This window comes from Sardina pilchardus, chromosome 23, assembly GCF_963854185.1.
Source record: "Sardina pilchardus chromosome 23, fSarPil1.1, whole genome shotgun sequence".
NCBI classification, from domain to species: Eukaryota; Metazoa; Chordata; class Actinopteri; order Clupeiformes; family Clupeidae; genus Sardina; species Sardina pilchardus.
The window spans coordinates 1,781,333-1,798,832 of record NC_085016.1 but is presented as its reverse complement, the minus strand read 5'-3'; the positions used below and the strand labels follow the sequence as shown (position 1 = coordinate 1,798,832).

General features: G+C 47.3%; 2 protein-coding genes across 4 annotated transcripts in view; one reads left to right on the top strand and one right to left on the bottom strand.

Annotated features, from left to right (window-relative positions):
• Positions 1 to 6,356: 6,356 nt before the first annotated feature.
• ackr3b (atypical chemokine receptor 3b) lies at positions 6,357 to 10,905 on the bottom strand. Its single transcript, XM_062528250.1, has 2 exons — positions 10,788 to 10,905; positions 6,357 to 7,682 (listed from the first exon to the last, which is right to left on the bottom strand). The coding sequence occupies exon 2, from the start codon at positions 7,656 to 7,658 to the stop codon at positions 6,567 to 6,569; it is 1,092 nt and encodes a 363-aa protein (XP_062384234.1). The 5' UTR covers positions 7,659 to 7,682; positions 10,788 to 10,905; the 3' UTR covers positions 6,357 to 6,566.
• Positions 10,906 to 14,091: 3,186 nt separating this feature from the next.
• iqca1 (IQ motif containing with AAA domain 1) overlaps positions 14,092 to 17,500 on the top strand; it is a 53,106-nt gene continuing 49,697 nt past the window's right edge. For 2 of the 3 annotated variants that reach the window (XM_062527659.1, XM_062527658.1), the window contains exons 1-4: positions 14,092 to 14,403; positions 15,813 to 16,140; positions 16,988 to 17,110; positions 17,221 to 17,418. In XM_062527659.1, coding sequence (XP_062383643.1) covers positions 14,393 to 14,403; positions 15,813 to 16,140; positions 16,988 to 17,110; positions 17,221 to 17,418 — 660 coding nt within the window. In that variant the 5' untranslated portion in view covers positions 14,092 to 14,392. Of the gene's footprint in view, positions 14,404 to 14,965; positions 15,003 to 15,812; positions 16,141 to 16,987; positions 17,111 to 17,220; positions 17,419 to 17,500 lie in introns of those variants that run through there. The other variant, XM_062527660.1, reaches the window with a different exon arrangement.

Here is a 17,500-nt window from a genome sequence, read left to right as displayed (position 1 = left end):
AAATAATCTTCACGAGGAGACTCTCTCCGTGTGTGTGTGTGTGTGTTGTGTCTGTCTGGACAATGGCTCTCTGTCCCTACGGCTCAACGCTGCAGTCAAACATAACACCACCTTGTCAGTCTGTTTCTATGATCTCCTCTTGAACTACAGAAACGTATATTGACTAAGACAGGGGACGCGAAGTCCTGGTCCTCTTGCCAGGACTGGCGGATATTCCACAGTATCACCCACTTTAATTAAGACACAAAACCGTAACCTGCCAAGGTAGGATGGAAAATTCACAAATTCACAATTCACAGTTTCACTTTCAGGCATCCATCCCATTTGTTAACGCTCTTGGTATCTGTGTGAAACTAAAAAAAGACTGCTCCGCTCCGCCTGTCATCCACAACAGAGCACAAAGACACAAAGACGCAACGACGCAATACACAAATCTCACTCATTTCTCTAACAAAGAGGGGGCAACGGAGCGGAGTGAAAGTTAAAACCTGTCAGGCAAGTGTGTGTGTGTGTGTGTGTGTGTGTGTGTGTGTGTGTGTGTGTGTGTGTGTGTGTCTGAGTGTGTGTGTGTGTGTGTGTGTGTGTGTACTGTATGCGCACATGTGTTTTTTGTGTGTGTGTCTGTGTGTGTGTGTGTGTGTGTGTGTGTGTGTGTGTGTGTATGTGTGTGTGTGTCTGTGTGTGTGTGTGTGTGTGTGTGTGTGTCTGTGTCTGTGTGTGTGTGTGTGTGTCTGTGTGTGTGTGTGTGTGTGTGTGTGTGTGTGTGTGTGTGTGTGTGTGTGTCTGTGTCTGTGTTTGTGTGTGTGTCTATGTCTGTGTGTGTGTGTGTGTGTGTGTGTGTGTATACTGTCTGTATGTGTGTATGTGTGTGTGTCTGTGCGTGCGTGCGTGTGGCAGCTGTTCTGGGACCTATTAAGGGCGATCTCAACTCCCTGGTGTAATATCTTGGGTGGCAGTTTTCTAAATCTGAGGCAACTTTATCACAACACTCTTCCCTCCCTTGTGTCTCTCCCCTCAGAGAGCTGATGCTCCTGCGGTATGCGGGAAGAGAACACACACTTTGCCAAAATCAGAGGAATTTCTCCTTAAGCTCCACTTGCCGCCCATTCTGAGTGGGTGTGTTCAGAAAGCTCATCCAGGCCCAAATATAAACGAGGAAAAAACTAAATGGTCCAGATCGAGCCGTACACATGTTGCGTCAAACGCGTGCAAGGAAGAGGTTTTGTTTGGATTGGCTGGAGAGCTCGAATATGAGCTGCCTTTCACCAGAGTCCTGAGCTGCCCTTTGAGGTGTGCCACAGGCTGGACCGTTCACAGAGGTGGAAAATTCCAGCTTCAGTGAGTAATTGGTTCTACCTGTGCACTTAGCACAGGTGAGCTCATCAATTAGCTGCTCTACCTAGCTGAAGAGTTGAGCTAATTTGGTTTAAGTGAATGGATGGCCCAGATATGTGGTACTTTTACTCACTGAAGCTGGAGTTTTCCACCTCTGAACGTTCATATCATGAGTTGAAATGTGTGGCAGTAGGCCTGTATGTATATGATCAGAGTGAGATATGCCTCAGACTATAGTGTTCATATCATGAGTTGACGTGTGTGGCAGTAGGCCTGTGTATCTGATGATCAGAGTGCTTCACTAGTGCTCTACTGTGAGAGCTGTGCAGCACAAGACAGCAAAAGCAACACTACCAAACACTAGCAAGCAACGCAATCACTTACAGTAACAATCAAACATCTGCTGCTCTTTCTCTGCCTTACACATGTGTTGTCTTTCTCAGTAGCACCCAGAGCAGTATGTGTTCCTGTTCTGTTCTCAGTAGCTCAGTGCAGTACGTGTTCCTGTTCTCCTGTTCTCCTGTTCTCCTGTTCTCAGTAGCTCCCAGTGCAGTACTGTACGTGTTCCTGTTCTGTTCTCAGTAGCTCCCAGAGCAGTATGTGTTCCTGTTCTCCTGTTCTCAGTAGCTCCCAGAGCAGTATGTGTTCCTGTTCTCCTGTTCTCAGTAGCTCCCAGAGCAGTATGTGTTCCTGTTCTCCTGTTCTCAGTAGCACCCAGAGCAGTATGTGTTCCTGTTCTGTTCTCAGTAGCTCCCAGTGCAGTACGTGTTCCTGTTCTGTTCTCAGTAGCACCCAGAGCAGTTTGTGCTTTTGTCTTTATGGGCTGGCCTTCTCCACAGCCTGCCTGGTCTGCCAACAAAGGGTTTGGTAATTAGGCCTTAAAGAGGATCGGCGCTCTTGGACTGCACAAACGCTGATCCCAGTGTACAGGCATGAGTCAGGGGAATACTCATACAAGTGAAGAACATGCAGGTAAATCATCCCAGTTAAAGCCTTATTTTATATAACTGCGCTTGCCGAGTGGACAGAGACATTCATGTGCCAGTGCCGCAGACTAAAGTAGCTGTAGCCATCATATCTCCCTGCTGTCTTCAAGATGCTGTCATGGCCTGCCATCTGCAAATCAGTGAAAGGAGATGTTCAGAATAAGGCACCACCGAGCCTCACACCCTGCACTGGCCAGCCTTCTCCCCAGCAGCACAGTCTCTATGGATTGTGTGTGACACCAACTCAGGGAGACATTTTAATGACAGGCTTACAGTCTTAACGTGGCAGCGGCCCTCGACGCAGCTCTCTGTGGGTTTGTGTGTGTGTGTGTGTGTGTGTGAGTCTGGGGAGAGGGGGGGTCGGAGAGCCTGAAAGGCCGTTTGTTCCACCGCGCAGCCCGAGTATTCACGCTAGCTCACCGCTCCCACGATCTGCTCATTCATAGCCGAGCGCGTCACTTTAGGACCTCGCTAGTCCGCGCTGCACTGGCCCCCCATTGAAGTGTGATGGGAGAGCAAAACAGCATGGAATCTGATCTATTGTCCTGAGCACACACACTCAAATGCATGGAATTTAACATGGAAAAATGTGTGTCACTCTGTGTGTGTGTGTGTGTGTGTGTGTGTGTGTGTGTGTGTGTGTGTGTGTGTGTGTGTGTGTCTCGCTGTAGGATTTGGTGAGCTCTATTTACCTTGAGGAGCATGTTGGCTGACCCCTGTCGGGAGGTGAGCTGGTCGTCCATTGCGTCCATCAGAGTCACAATAGCAGCTCAGATGCCCCGGGGGGGGGGGCGAGGGGGACGGGGGGGGGGGCAGAGGACACGTTTGGACGACGCTGAGGGAACCACCTCCACTAATTAGCCTGCGTGTGTGTCACTCAGGACTGGATGGTACTAGCGCAGCGCTGGCCGATTAGATTGGTCTCATTCAGCCTGCTGATGTCTGCATGGGCTCTGGACTTTTGCTCTGAATGTAGCCACTCTACTTGCTGTCATTCATTCTGTGTGTTCTTTCACTGCATTTGTCTTATAAAGGCTGGCAATCAATCAGGGATGACAACACTTCACACAGCCTCCAGAGGAAGGTGCTGGATGGGGAATTAAAGAGAGCAAGAGAGACAGAGACACACAGAGACAGAACAATGCAGAACAACGTAAACTAAGACATGAACACAGAAAGAGACAGAACAATGCAGAACAACGTAAACTAAGACATGGACAGAGACAGAACAATGCAGAACAACGTAAACTAAGACATGAACACAGACAGAGACAGAACAACGTAAACTAAGACATGAACGCAGATACAAAACAATGCAGAACAATGTAAACTAAGACATAAATGCAGATACAGAACAACGCAGAACAATATAAACTAAGACATGAACGCAGACAGAGACAGAACAACGTAAACTAAGACATGAACGCAGAGACAGGAGGAGACAGAGAAGCGTCTGGTGTAGGGCTGTGTCTGAACGTCTGGTGTAGGGCTGTGTCTAAGCGTCTGGTGTAGGGCTGTGTCTAAGCGTCTGGTGTAGGGCTGTGTCTGCGTCTGGTGTAGGGCTGTGTCTAAGCGTCTGGTGTAGGGCTGTGTCTGAACGTCTGGTGTAGGGCTGTGTCTAAGCGTCTGGTGTAGGGCTGTGTCTAAGCGTCTGGTGTAGGGCTGTGTCTGGTGTAGGGCTGTGTCTGGTGTAGGGCTGTGTCTGAACGTCTGGTGTAGGGCTATTTCTGGTGTAGGGCTGTGTCTGGTGTAGGGCTGTGTCTAAGCGTCTGGTGTAGGGCTGTGTCTAAGCGTCTGGTGTAGGGCTGTGTCTAAGCGTCTGGTGTAGGGCTGTGTCTAAGCGTCTGGTGTAGGGCTGTGTCTGGTGTAGGGCTGTGTCTAAGCGTCTGGTGTAGGGCTGTGTCTGGTGTAGGGCTGTGTCTAAGCGTCTGGTGTAGGGCTGTGTCTGGTGTAGGGCTGTGTCTAAGCGTCTGGTGTAGGGCTGTGTCTAAGCGTCTGGTGTAGGGCTGTGTCTGGTGTAGGGCTGTGTCTGGTGTAGGGCTGTGTCTAAGCGTCTGGTGTAGGGCTGTGTCTGGTGTAGGGCTGTGTCTAAGCGTCTGGTGTAGGGCTGTGTCTGGTGTAGGGCTGTGTCTGGTGTAGGGCTGTGTCTGGTGTAGGGCTGTGTCTGGTGTAGGGCTGTGTCTGGTGTAGGGCTGTGTCTGGTGTAGGGCTGTGTCTGAACGTCTCAGCTGACTCTCGGCACACCTGGATTCTCTCTCCAAACTACAAAGCAACGCATGGAGAACGTTAGTGGGATCCAGTTGGTGCTCATTACCTCACCTTGTTAAAGGCCCTCCGACGACTTCTGTCTCACTCTCTCATTCTCTCTTTAAAACTCACACACACACACACACACACACACACACACACACTGTTGGTTGGAAAATATGATCTGTGCTGCATACAGCTAGCACTCTTGTGTACAGTCTACATGAATAGCTACTTTATAGCTTACTACACTATATGTCAGCCATAGGACACAAGTGGGGGTGGGGTTGGTAAAGGATATACTGTACTGCTGGTACGAGGCCAAAGGCTGAAGGCAGTTACTGCCGTGGGGATATCCTTTATCAACCCCACCACCACGAGTGTCATGGCGTTTTTATGCAACAGTTCCATTACCAACTAATTTAGTTTATTTTATTATTTTTGTTCATTCATCCTCCACCCACAAAAATAGCTATGATCTTTAGCCTGGTCGTTTAACGTTGCCAAGCCATGTGACCCCACCTGAGATGTGTGTTGATCCAACATGGCGGAGTGAGCTCTAAAACAGCAGTGTTTTGGTATTAACAAATAAGTTCAGGGTTCATGCAATTATATCTTTTCAAAACAAAGGTTAGCAAAATGAAAAACTACATCTGAAAACTCAGGTTTTGTAACCAAAAATATGTCATTGATGACCTATTTGCCAGCCACCTACTTTGTATTTTTCTCACTCCCAAGTTGACGTTATGAAATCGCTGCTCTCTCGCTACCAATGAATGCCATGTTGGTGCTGGATAATTCAGCAGTAAAGAGTGGCGTTGTCCTGGGATACCCTCACTCGTGATGACTCATGGAATGCCTCTCAGCCAATCAGTAACGAATAAGTAGTTCTGGATCTAACTGTTGTATGTTGGGGTCATTTTGGTCCATTCAGGAACTATTCTGACCAGCAGTCTTTGCATTATCCCTTGAATATAATAATGTTTGTCACTAAACAGTTGTGTGTATGTAAGTTCTTCCGTGTCCCTTCTTGGCAAAAACAGACAAAGGCACTTTCAATCATGATATGTTTTAGATAATACAGTTGTTTTTATTGCAATAACACATTTACAAACACGAGAATACATCATATAAAGAATATATAAAATGAATATATAAATATGAAATATTTACAAAATGTACACAGTAATACTCCAGAGACACTATTGCCTGGTAATACCTGCTAACAAAATCTCTTTTACAAAAGTCATCCCAAATCTGGGACATATTATTTTTTTTATCTCTCAATAGATGTGTTTGAGCTTCCTGGGTCTCACTCTCAAAACCGCTTCAAAATAACAAGCCATGTCATAACTACTGTACTACCACTCTCTCCAGCTCAGTGTTACATCCTGACACTTTGTCCTTGTGTGTTCACATCCTTCACATCGTCGTCGTCGTGGTGATAAGTGGAGTGTGAGAAGTAAACCCAGTCCTGCCTGTTTGACACGACGTGTGTGTGTGTGATGGAGCCACGATGACGGAACACACCAACGCTCCTGAGTGCTGCTGATAAACAAAACGAGGGTTGTGTGTGTGTGTGTGTGTGTGTGTGTGTGTGTGTGTGCGTGAAGGTGTGGGGGTGTGGGGGTGTGGGGGCCAGGGGGTTGTTTGACTCTGGGGCCATTTTCACAAGTCCATGGCCTAAACACAGACACTCTCAGCCTAAACTTTTTATCAAGTGCTTTTGTTAAAAGTCCTTTCAGCAGTTAGTCGCTGCTGATAGAAAACTAAACCTGTTTTTTAAAAAAAAAATCCACAGGTGACAAATTACAGAAGGAGCCATTTACAAAGGAAAGGCAAGGCAAGGAAAAGCAAGGCATCTTCTAGTTTGATACAAATTGAAGATTTTTTTAAAGAAATAAAATAAAATAGAATAAAAACTGTACAGAGTTGATTCTTATGTCCGTTCAACAGTTTGAGATGATTTCCTGTCTCTCAGCGGTCACTGCTTTCCGCTCACAGCGGAGCGCGATTGTCCACGGCCGAGTACTCGGTCTCGGACACGCGGGAGGCGTCGATGAGCTTGGCCAGCCCGGTCTTGGTGGAGTACTTGAAGATGAAGGCCTTCATGAGGTCGTAGCGGTAGTTCTTGTTGATGAAGTTGTAGATGACCGGGTTGACGCAGCAGTGCACGAGCGACAGGCACTGGGTCAGCTGCAGGCCCACGGACAGGAAGTGGTCGAGGCGGCAGCTGAAGGGCAGCACGTTGAGCACGGCCAGCGTCTCCACCAGCAGCACGCCGTGGTAGGGCAGCCAGCACGCCAGGAAGACCACGATGTAGGTGAAGATGATCCTGCGGCTCAGCCGCCGCTCGGGGTCCGTGCTGGACGACAGCGCGCCGGCCAGCAGGAAGTAGAAGACGCAGATGACCGGGAACGGGATGGCGAAGCCCAGCACCATGAAGCTCAGCTGGACGCCCGCCGTCCACTCGCGCTCCTCGGGGTACGTGGCCCGGCACTGGACGTGCTCCGAGTGGGCGGACTTGACCGCGTCCAGGTAGTAGCTCTCGGGCAGCGACGCGGCGAGCGCCAGCAGCCACACGAGGACGCAGATGAGCCGCCGCACCACCTTCTTACTGCGGCTATTAGCGTCGCCGAACATCGCCACCGACAGGTAGCGGTCAACGCTCATGCACACCAGGAAGAAGATGCTGCTGAAGAGGTTGACGCTGAACACCAGGTGGGTGAGCTTGCACATGGCGCCGCCGAAGGGCCAGTGGCCGTGCTGCAGGAGCGAGCTGACCGACACGGGCAGCGTGGCCACCACGCACAGGTCGGCCACGGCCAGGTTCAGGACGTACAGGTGCGTCTCGTAGCGGCCGCGCTCGGCCCGCAGGTTGACCCACACCACCAGCGCGTTGGCGGCCAGGCCGATTAGGAAGATGAAGATGTAGAGCGCGGAGAGCGAGTAGAGCACGGCGTTGAGGCTGAAGCCGAAGACACAGCGCTCCGTCTCCACGTGGGACATGTTGTCGTGATCGCCGTCCTGCATGGTCAGGTTGAACTCGCCCAGGATGTCCAGCAGCTCGTTGAGGTCACTGAAACTCATCGTGGCTTCGCACTTGGACAAGATCTGGAAAGAGATCGAAGAGGCTGATTAGCACCACAAGACAAAGACACCAAACTGTCACAGTTTATCATTAATACTAGTTTAGAGCTGTTCAGTTGGTACTAGTTCTCATCAATACTAGTTTAGAGCTGTTTAGTTAGGTAGTTGGTACTAGTTTATCATCAATACTGGTTAGTTTTTTAGTTGGTACTAGTTCTCAATACTAGTTTGGAGCTGTTTAGTTAGGTAGTTGGTTCTAGTTCTCATCAATAGCAGTTTAGAGCGGTTCAGTTAGGTAGTTGGTTCTAGTTCTCATCAATAGTAGTTTAGTTCTGGTTAGTTAGGTAGTTGGTATTGGTTCTCATCAGTATAGTTTAGTTCTGGTTAGTGCCACTAGTTCTCTAGAGACTACATCTGTCTCAAATCCAGAGCGGAAAAGATGTGCATAACAGGGACTGATCATTTACAAGAACAACACGCAGAGCCCAAAACATCTCCGAGCATCTGAGGCTGGAGGAGCTCAGACAGGATCTCATGCTGCTTCTAGGAATGTTTTCTCTTGAGCGGCAGAGAGAGACGTTTCCCAGGCCCCTCCTAATCTCCCACTAACACAGAGGCGCTGGAGTTGCCCTGGTCACTGGGATCAAAGTGTGAAATAATCAGGGGCTGATGCAAACCACCATCCACATCTGAGACCGATCTGCCACGGCTAACCGCCTCAAAACCATCCCCGCTGGGAACACCAGGAAGGAGATGATGAAGAGTTCTACAAGAGCTGTGGTTGACCTCAACACGGCACCTTACAGCCACACTCTCAACAAATACACAAGACCTAATGACACCGACACCAGACACTGCACCTTACAGCCACACTCTCAACAAATACACAAGACCTAATGACACCGACACCAACACTAGCAGTCTTCACAGGGCCCTCTGAAGGCTCTATCTCTCTCTAGTGCAGGGCTGCAGACTACAAAATGAGACTCGAGGGGCATTGTGAGCCCTTCAAAATCATAACTCTGATGCAGTAGAAAGACAAGATCCCCAGAAGACGCAGAGGGACAAAGGGGAGAAGAGCTCTGTCTGCGTTACGAACACCAGCCACGGCAGCTTCAGCTGGAAATGATGAAAGGCCTCGAGCAGATAAGTGTCTATTTCAGCCCCTGTCCAGAGGTGAGAGGTGACGGTGGCATGAAAAGCTCAGACTCTTCAGACAGCCGAGAGCTCCGCGCTTCAGCGCACACTAAAAGGAGCCCAGAGAATGTGTCTCTGGGACACCGAGAGGTGAAAGGTCAGCTAGCTCTTCAATGAGATGGCTGCTAAGGCGCATGATGCATGCTCACTGACTCTAAACTGGCTCTGACTAGCACTATGGGGGCCAGGCAGGGCGGGGGCTGCTGTGAGCCAGGGTAAGAACGAGAGAGAGTGAAAGAGAAAGAAAAAAGAAGGAAAGAAAGAAAGAAAAACGAAAGAATGAGAGAAAGAAAGAAAAGAAAGGAAGGAAGAAAGAAAAAAGGACAATCTCTACAAATTACTACTCTGAATATGTGCATGGCATTAAGGAGATGAATGCACACATACATGGTTAGAGAAAGAAGAAAGAGTCCCGAGTGGAGCTGTTGAGTGGAGATTTGAGAAGAAATGGTATGAACAACTAATTAAATCCTCACACAGTAATCACTTCAGGGACCCGATTGTTTGCTTCTTTTTCAAATTAGCCAGCTGTTATGACCTCTGAACGGAGCAGCGAAATCAGACTAATGCGGTTCTGAGTAATGCGAGTAGAAAGGACAGATGCCCTAATAATAATGTGACCGGACGATCCCACTGCTGTGTGAGCCGATCGCAACAGTCTCCGGTCGATGCTGAGGTCACATCAAAGCCAAGGGAGCTTTTCTCGTGTTCTCTCTCCCTCCTTCACACCCAGCACTCCCCTACCTTTACAACCGCAACGCATTAGTGATAGAGGACGCGTAAGCGGCCCGAAAACTCAAACCTGTCTCTCCAGGTGCCATAAAAAATGGTGGTGCATTAGTCAAGTCCTCCGCCCCCCGAAACTCCGCTATAAAGCTGTTGATTTTACACCGCTGCGACCACCGGACCCAGCCCCCTTCACCTGATCCTCCGGCCCCAGGCTGCCAGCACGCACCACCGCACAAAGAGCTCCCTGTGCGGACTGCGCCGGCTGCCCTGCCACCCCCCGGCCCCACACCGACACCCCCAACCCCACTCCGACACCCCCAACCCCACTCTGCCTCCGCGTCCCCTTGTCTAACTCACCCTCTCTCTCTTCTACGCTATTTAGCGCACCCTCTTTCATTCTCTGCTCTCCTCTCCCCGCTTTCACTCATCCCTCTTTTGCAGATGTCTTTCCCCCCTTTAAGATTCAAGATCATGCTGCTTCGGCTGTCTTCGTATCCCAACAATTCGTCTGCGTAACATAACATACTGTGCATCAAAACCCATACAAAAAGTATTCAGAAGGATATCTGCAATTGCACTTTAGTTGAAATCTAACAAAGTCATATATTTGCTAAAACAAAATTAAATGCGTTTTGCCATTCTCCTGACTGCGGCTGGCAATATTTTCAGACAAGCTCCATGGAAGTCGACCAGCTAAAAGACACTGGATTGAATTCCTACCTCTAATGTAGAAACACAATCAAAGACAAATCTGTTCAAATGTTGTTTCTGTTCTGTTTAAATGGTGTATACTGCTTATGATTCACTGCAAATACTATTTCTACCTGCCCTGGCATTGCGACGTTAAATCTGAATCTATTCGTTCCAGTTGTGCTGAGAATCAGAACTCACACTCGCTCCTTATCAGCTCCGTCCATACAATGCAGCCTAATCTAAAGCCGCATAGAATTCAAACACGTCGGCGAGAATGGTGCACTGTTCATCTATGCCACAAGCTGTGAGACCCGAGATGCCTTCACATTTCTGAATGGGTACTGACGCTTAAAAAAACATTAACTGTTAGAGTGCAGCCGCCGAAGTTCGAGCTATTATAGCTAAAGACAAATATCTAAAATTGGCGAGAATGTAACCGCAGGGTTTTGTAAACAAAACTGGTTATATTCCCAAACAGTTCTCGATTAAACAAAGTTAACGTGTACTCACCTAAGAAAATATTTTACTTGCTCCGTAAACCAATAGCCCCGTGCTTATGTTTGCTGTGAAATCTCAGGAGTGTCTCAGTCCGGTCTTTGCCTCGGTCTGCTCTCGAGTGAGGATGCCGAGATTACGCGGCAACATGGTCTTTACACTTGTTAATATACCAAGGAGAGCAACGCCTACCGAGGCAGGTCGGAACTCTGTATCATGGAGGTTTCTGTCTATTAACAATGGACTCAAAGGACGTGCGAAACAACGGATGTCCACTCCTCAAAATATAACATTGGACACAGCGTTAAGTGCTGTATTAGAATTCAAGTACACAAATGTTAAACGAACTCCTCTCTGCACAACGTGCGTCAAAGGAAACGTCTTCCTGGCGATCAGTTACTCGCGGAACCACAGCGAAGACAATAAGACAAATTAAGTTTATCGTGCGCTGTTTGTATGGAGTGTATTCCCACGCAGAATTCTGCAATGCCGAATCCATTTAATTTGTCATTTTTTTATATTGATGTTTTATTCACAAAGCGCACAATGCTGTTTTCCATAATAGCCCGTACTCAAGAAGGGATCTTGTTTTGAGACGTGGTTAATGAACACATACTTAGAGAATTATTCATGGTGATGATTTACGATAGGGTACAGAGGATTCTCATGGTTGGTTGTCACTTTAATGAAGCCCTGTTGATAAATCTTGATACATTAATAAGTCAGCTACCACAATTCTACTGCCGTTTCCTGTTCTGGTTAAGTTACTGTTAAGGAACCAGCGCATAAATTGTCCTTCCCTTTTTCACGAACTTTTCGTATTTAAAGTAAAAATAACCTCTAATCATCAAACCAAGGATAATCAAAGCACAGCAAAACCCCTAAAATGCACATGCAAACTCTCTCACTCTTTCTCTCTCTCTCACACACACACACACACGCACTCACACACACACACACACACACACACACACACACACACACACTCTTTCCCTCTCTCTCTCTCTCTCACTCACACACACTCTTTCTCTCTCTCTCTCTCTCTCACACACACACACACACACACACACACAAACACACTCACTCACTCACTCATTCACTCACACACACACACACACACACACACACACACACACACACTCACACACTGAATGCAAGCACATACACATGCCTACTCAGAGCTTCACAATGGTGGACCACAATATCCCATTTGCCTTATGGCAGCAGGTGAATTTGTTTTGTTATTTTTCCTGTTCCGAATCCGAGCCCATTTAATCCAGCGCACATCCTGCTGGCCCGGGCTCAAAGGCCTCCGCGGGGCCGTGTTTAGGCACACATGTGTGTGTGTGTGTGTGTGTGTGTGTGTGTGTGTGAGTGAGTGTGTGTGTGTGTGTTTAGGCACATGGGATCCCGCTCACCTGTTGCCGGACTCCTCAGCTGGCGCTGCTATTATTACCCCACCTCCAGCGTCGGCTCTGGCCACCGGCCACTGCCCATTGTACTGCGGCCTGGGAGAATGATCCAGCTCAGAGATAATATTGATTGAACGCATTATTGTGGCAAATAAATAATAAAATGCAAATGCGAGGCTGAGTGAGACAAAGAGAGACATTGTGTTGTGCTCTGCCACAGATTCAGACACATTACCATTTATGACACACACACAGATGAGTGACATTTTTTAGAGTAGATTGGATGGGTCTCGGAATTAAAAACATGGGATGGGTGTTCAGATGGATCAATGTCAATTCTTGGAGAATGTCACAGACACATGATTGATACTTGAGAATACAGAGTTACACCAACTTTTCCCCAAACCCCACCATCTTCAGTGCCCGATTAGACAAGGGTCTTAGTAATCTCCTCAGCCGTGGGAATGTGCAGTGTGTGTGTGTGTGTGTGTGTGTGTGTGTGTGTGTGTGTGTGTGTGTGTGTGTGTGTGTGTGAATGTGCAGTGGTCACAGTTCAACTTCTGTTCCTCTGATGTCCATCTATGTCCAGCTCTCAGACGTTTATCAAATCAAATCAGGCTTATTGGCCATGTATACTTGCGTACACAAGGAATTTGGTCTCTGCATTTATCCCATCCGTGAATTAGTGAACACACACAGCACACAGTGAACACACAGTGAGGTGAAGCACACACTAACCCGGAGCAGTGAACTGCCTTCATACAGCGGCGCTCGGGGAGCAGTGAGGGGTTAGGAGCCTTGCTCAAGTGTGTGTGTGTGTGTGTGTGTGTGTGTGTGTGTGTGTGTGAGGGGTTAGGTGCCTTGCTCAAGGGCACTTCAGCCGTGGACTGGTCAGGGTCACCGGCAACCCTCCGGTTACAAGCTGGAAGCCCTAACCAGTAGGCCATGGCTGCTTTATTCCCTGTGACCATCTCCTCATGCGGAGAGAGTGACTTCACCCACCACTTGCTCTGGCGAGTTGGCATCCCTGGTCCCAGCCCCCATGGGTATCTTCACACATTTGTTCTCTTAAGAATGAGAGTCTGTGTATCAAAACCACCATCAGACTAGCACATATGACCACTCGTTTCCATATGTCCAAGTCAATTGTTTATTCCTTTGAGGCTTACAAATCTGTTTCCAATGTGGAGCTCTCAAAATCTGTGGTTGATGAAAAACCGCATACATCTCAATTCCTTTGCATTACTTTGATTGGAAATGAGAGACACTCCAAATGATGTCTGATACTTTCATTCATCAAACAAAATGACCTGATCATATCAGTTTATTTCTATCAGCTACAACTTTGCGTGTGGATTTTACCATGAAATTGTGGGAGGTAGGCTATGCTAGGTTTAGTAATGGATTAATGCAATGTCATGACTCATATGGAAAAACAGGTCCATGACTAATGATTGAGTGTGAAAACACGCACAGAGCTCATCTACTTCCATTCATTACTCTTCTGACGCACCAACTATGAGATGCCAAACAAACCAAATTTAAATCAAATGTTCATCAGAGCTCTTTCCCTTAAATTAAGGTTAAGAGTTCAAATGCTTTTATTACCACCCGAGATGTGTTGATTTGCGCAGGCGTGGCATCTTGTTGCTATACGCAGTGTCCACAGCACTTTAGCAAACATGTTTTTCTGTAGCGATAGCTGATTCAGTGAACTTTGCCGTTTATTAGACAGATTAGTAGGCTACAACTGAATATTTTAATGCCTTGAAATGGTGTCGTTTTGCGGTTTCTCATAGTGAGCATACAGTAGGCTACCCCTCTCTGGCGTTAGTTTCAAGCAGTAGCAGCCTAACCATTTACAGATTGTTCAACCAACTGTATGTACCAGGCGAAAGCGCGCTGTTGGTGGCATCACCAAACCATTTGTCGTTTTAATCGGGTTTCCATGGCAGGTTGTGTGGTTCGTGGCTAAATTTATCAATCTGAGGGACAGGAACGGCGCTGCGTGCGTAACACAACTCGATTACGATATTACAAATAGCCTACCCTATATTCTTTTATAATTATATGTGTGTGTGATTTTAAACCATATCGTATGTGCATGTCAACAAAGGAAGATGCTACACTTGCCGTAGGCTGTTTGTCCAGTTTGTGTTGCGCACCACAGCTTTCGGCAGAGAATACCGTCAAGAATCATTTGCAAGAATGTCGCACAGGTAGGCCGATTCTCTTGTAGTGTTTTTAAACACATTATTTGCCTTATTTGAAATTCATGAGTCCTAATACTGCCACAACACGTAGAGGAATGCTCTAATGAAACAAGAACTGCGGAGGAATGTTTTGTTATAGTCTGGAGTAGAGGGAGGAGTTCGATTTGTAGTGTAATTTGCACTCATCACAATCCGCCTTTTCCCGAGTTTAATGATGAGGAGTTTGAATGTTTTCTTGAAACTTTAAAGATTTCAAAGTGAAACTCCCACGAGCTTAAAGTCCACGTTGTGTTGGTGTTACTATGACAACACACAGGCTACAACTCAGTGTTTTTGTGCTGAAAAGCAATGAGCACCCTTGAGTGAAACAGGGTAACTCAAAGCAGCACATAGGTTAGTGTAGGCCTATAGTGTGATGTTTTTGTTTTTGTTTTTCACTAAACAGTTCTTCTGCATTCTTTCTGAAGCTTTGTGGCTTTGTGTTTGTGTCTCCTCCAGAAAATGTGTGGGCAAACCATTTCCCCTGATTCTCATTCACAGTGTAAGGTTCGGTCAGCAGTCTTCGCTCCAGAGTTTCTCCTGAAGAATTCTGCTGAATTGTTGAGGTCTGACTCTTTGTTGCCGGGCAGTTAGGGCATCTGAAAAGGCGCCTACTCAGTTTTATTGTAACTGTTCCATCTGAATTGCCTTCTCCTCCTCTTTTCCCTCTCTCTCCGCCCTCACCCACAGCAACTCGGGGAGGACTTTCCTTTGATTTCAGGTCCCCTCCGGCACCCTTTACTCTCCTCAGCGTTAAGGCCTGGAGGGCGTCAGCTCAGGCACATATGAATACGAAAAGCCGCCGGTTTCACCTCTGTATCAACTCCTTTCTTAGCATTCAGTAGAGGTTAAAAACCCACGCCACATCACTTAGACGGAAGAAACCTGGGAAAATGAGCAACTCGTCTGTTTATCAGTTCAATATGTTTTAAATGAATTAGGCCTAGCCTACTATGTTGCCTGTTAATCTATTTGTGTTTCTTTTAAACATTAATTTGATTTTTTTTTGTCATTATCAATCTGTATCTCTTCCTTTGTAGAATTAGTGTGAAACATGTTTAATCATCATAATTATGATTTGATCATCAGTAAACCAGTTGCTAAGCCCTAAGCACCATGTTCTGTCCAATACCAAAATATCCAGTATTTGCTAAAATAAATTTTTGCAAAATTTGAGAAATATTATGCTTATGTCTTTTAATAACAAAACAAGCCACACATCTAAAAGTTGAACCTGACTTGAACCTTGTTTCCGATGTTTACCATCCGTAATGACGTATGATATTCAGCCAAGAATTCTTGGGAATTGTTAAAGATGTGGGTCTCATTTGAATAGACGTTGTGAAATACTTCTCACCAAAAGAATGTCTCCTCAGCTCCTACAACAGGATGTGGGCTGCCAGCCACAAAGTGTTAGAGGGCCTTCTTGAAGATGAGTTCCCTATCGTCCAGCCTCGGCCCCAGAGAGATCGTCTGCAGATCTTTCAAACGCTGGCTGGCTTCTACCTGAAGTACCTGCAGATCATGCGTAACCTGGAGGAGGTGTACGACCAGATGGTGCATCCGCAGAAGAGACGGGTGGTGCGCACGGTCTTGGAGGGCATCATGGGAAGGCTGTTGGAGCTGAAGAACGAGATGGTGGAGCTGGAGTTCTCCGAGTTCCATTATTTTGACGACATGCTGCAAGACCTCAAGATGACCCCGGTGAGTTTGTGTTTGTATACCTCGGGCCCTCATACTCACCCAAATGTTTTCCACCTGAACCTGATTTGTTTAGATCGTCTGGTTACAAGTACCAAGGGAACAGATTTGTATCTGATAAAATCCCATTTACAGCGTCTGTCAAAACACACCCTGAAGCAACAAGCACACAGTTTCAACCTTGAAACGAACACGCGCCAACATAAACATGCACCTGTGTTTAGCTGGCTGTATGGTAACAACAGTATGCCCCAGGGTGTGCACACAGTGAAACAAAAGCCCAATTCAACTGCAGTCATATTTATCAAACTTTTTTGATTTGCGATATTTTGCGGTATTTATCAAATTATGCAACATGAAAGAGTGATGATCCTGTCTTTGGCTTATGCTTTGATGTTTCTGCAGACGAACTGGGTGAATGGATGTGTGCATAGATGGAACGCACACGCTCACAAGCCGTGTTGTAAACCCTTTTAAATCAAACGGACCTTAAAATTCCTGTCTGTTCAATTACACAACAGCTGCATGATCAGATACCTGATTCATATCTGATTTGGTAACACAAAAGGATATGACACGTGTCACTTTTGCCCCATTCAGACTGGCATGCCACCCTACAAATGTGTCTCTCTTGGGAACAAACAAAGAACTAGACAGGCATGGAACGTACACACAACCCTCAGGGGTCAATTTAGCAACATTTAAGTGGAGACACTGATATTAAAATACAACTCAGATGAAAGGCCAGGGGCATTATAACTGAGACTGGTTGAAAGTCGGTGTTTGTTTCATCATCAGTAAAGTGTAGTGTTGTCATTGTGTCATTTGTCTTTCACCGCTGTTGTTGCAGGCTGATCTGGAGGTGCCGATTCCTGGCCACTTTGTGAGGGAGAGAACGCGCGTCCTGAAGGAAAGGGAGAGGATGCTGGCCCACATTCTTGCCAAAGGAGGCCACTTGGAACAACACGAGTCGGTGAGAGACAATGTCCCAGGGTGGCAAACACATTCCACAACTTACGCAGCACACATCCTGTTTCTGGGGCTGTTTTTCAACACTTGGGTTTCCTGCCCCCCCCCCCTCAGGTGTGCAGCGTGGCGGTGCAGAGGATGTCCGTGGAGGAGGCGGCGCAGCTGATCCAGGTGAGCGAGCGTGCGCGGCAGGGCCGACTCAGGGCGCGCTTCATGAGGGACATCCGGCACGACGACGCCACCAGCCAGCTGCTCCGCAGCCACAGCACCTGCACCCTGGACCCGCACGCTGCGGCCCTGCGCATTCAGAAGGTGGGCAGCTATACTATGTGTGATGTCCTGCGCATTCAGAAGGTGGGCAGCTATGTACTGTATATACTGTATACTATGTGTG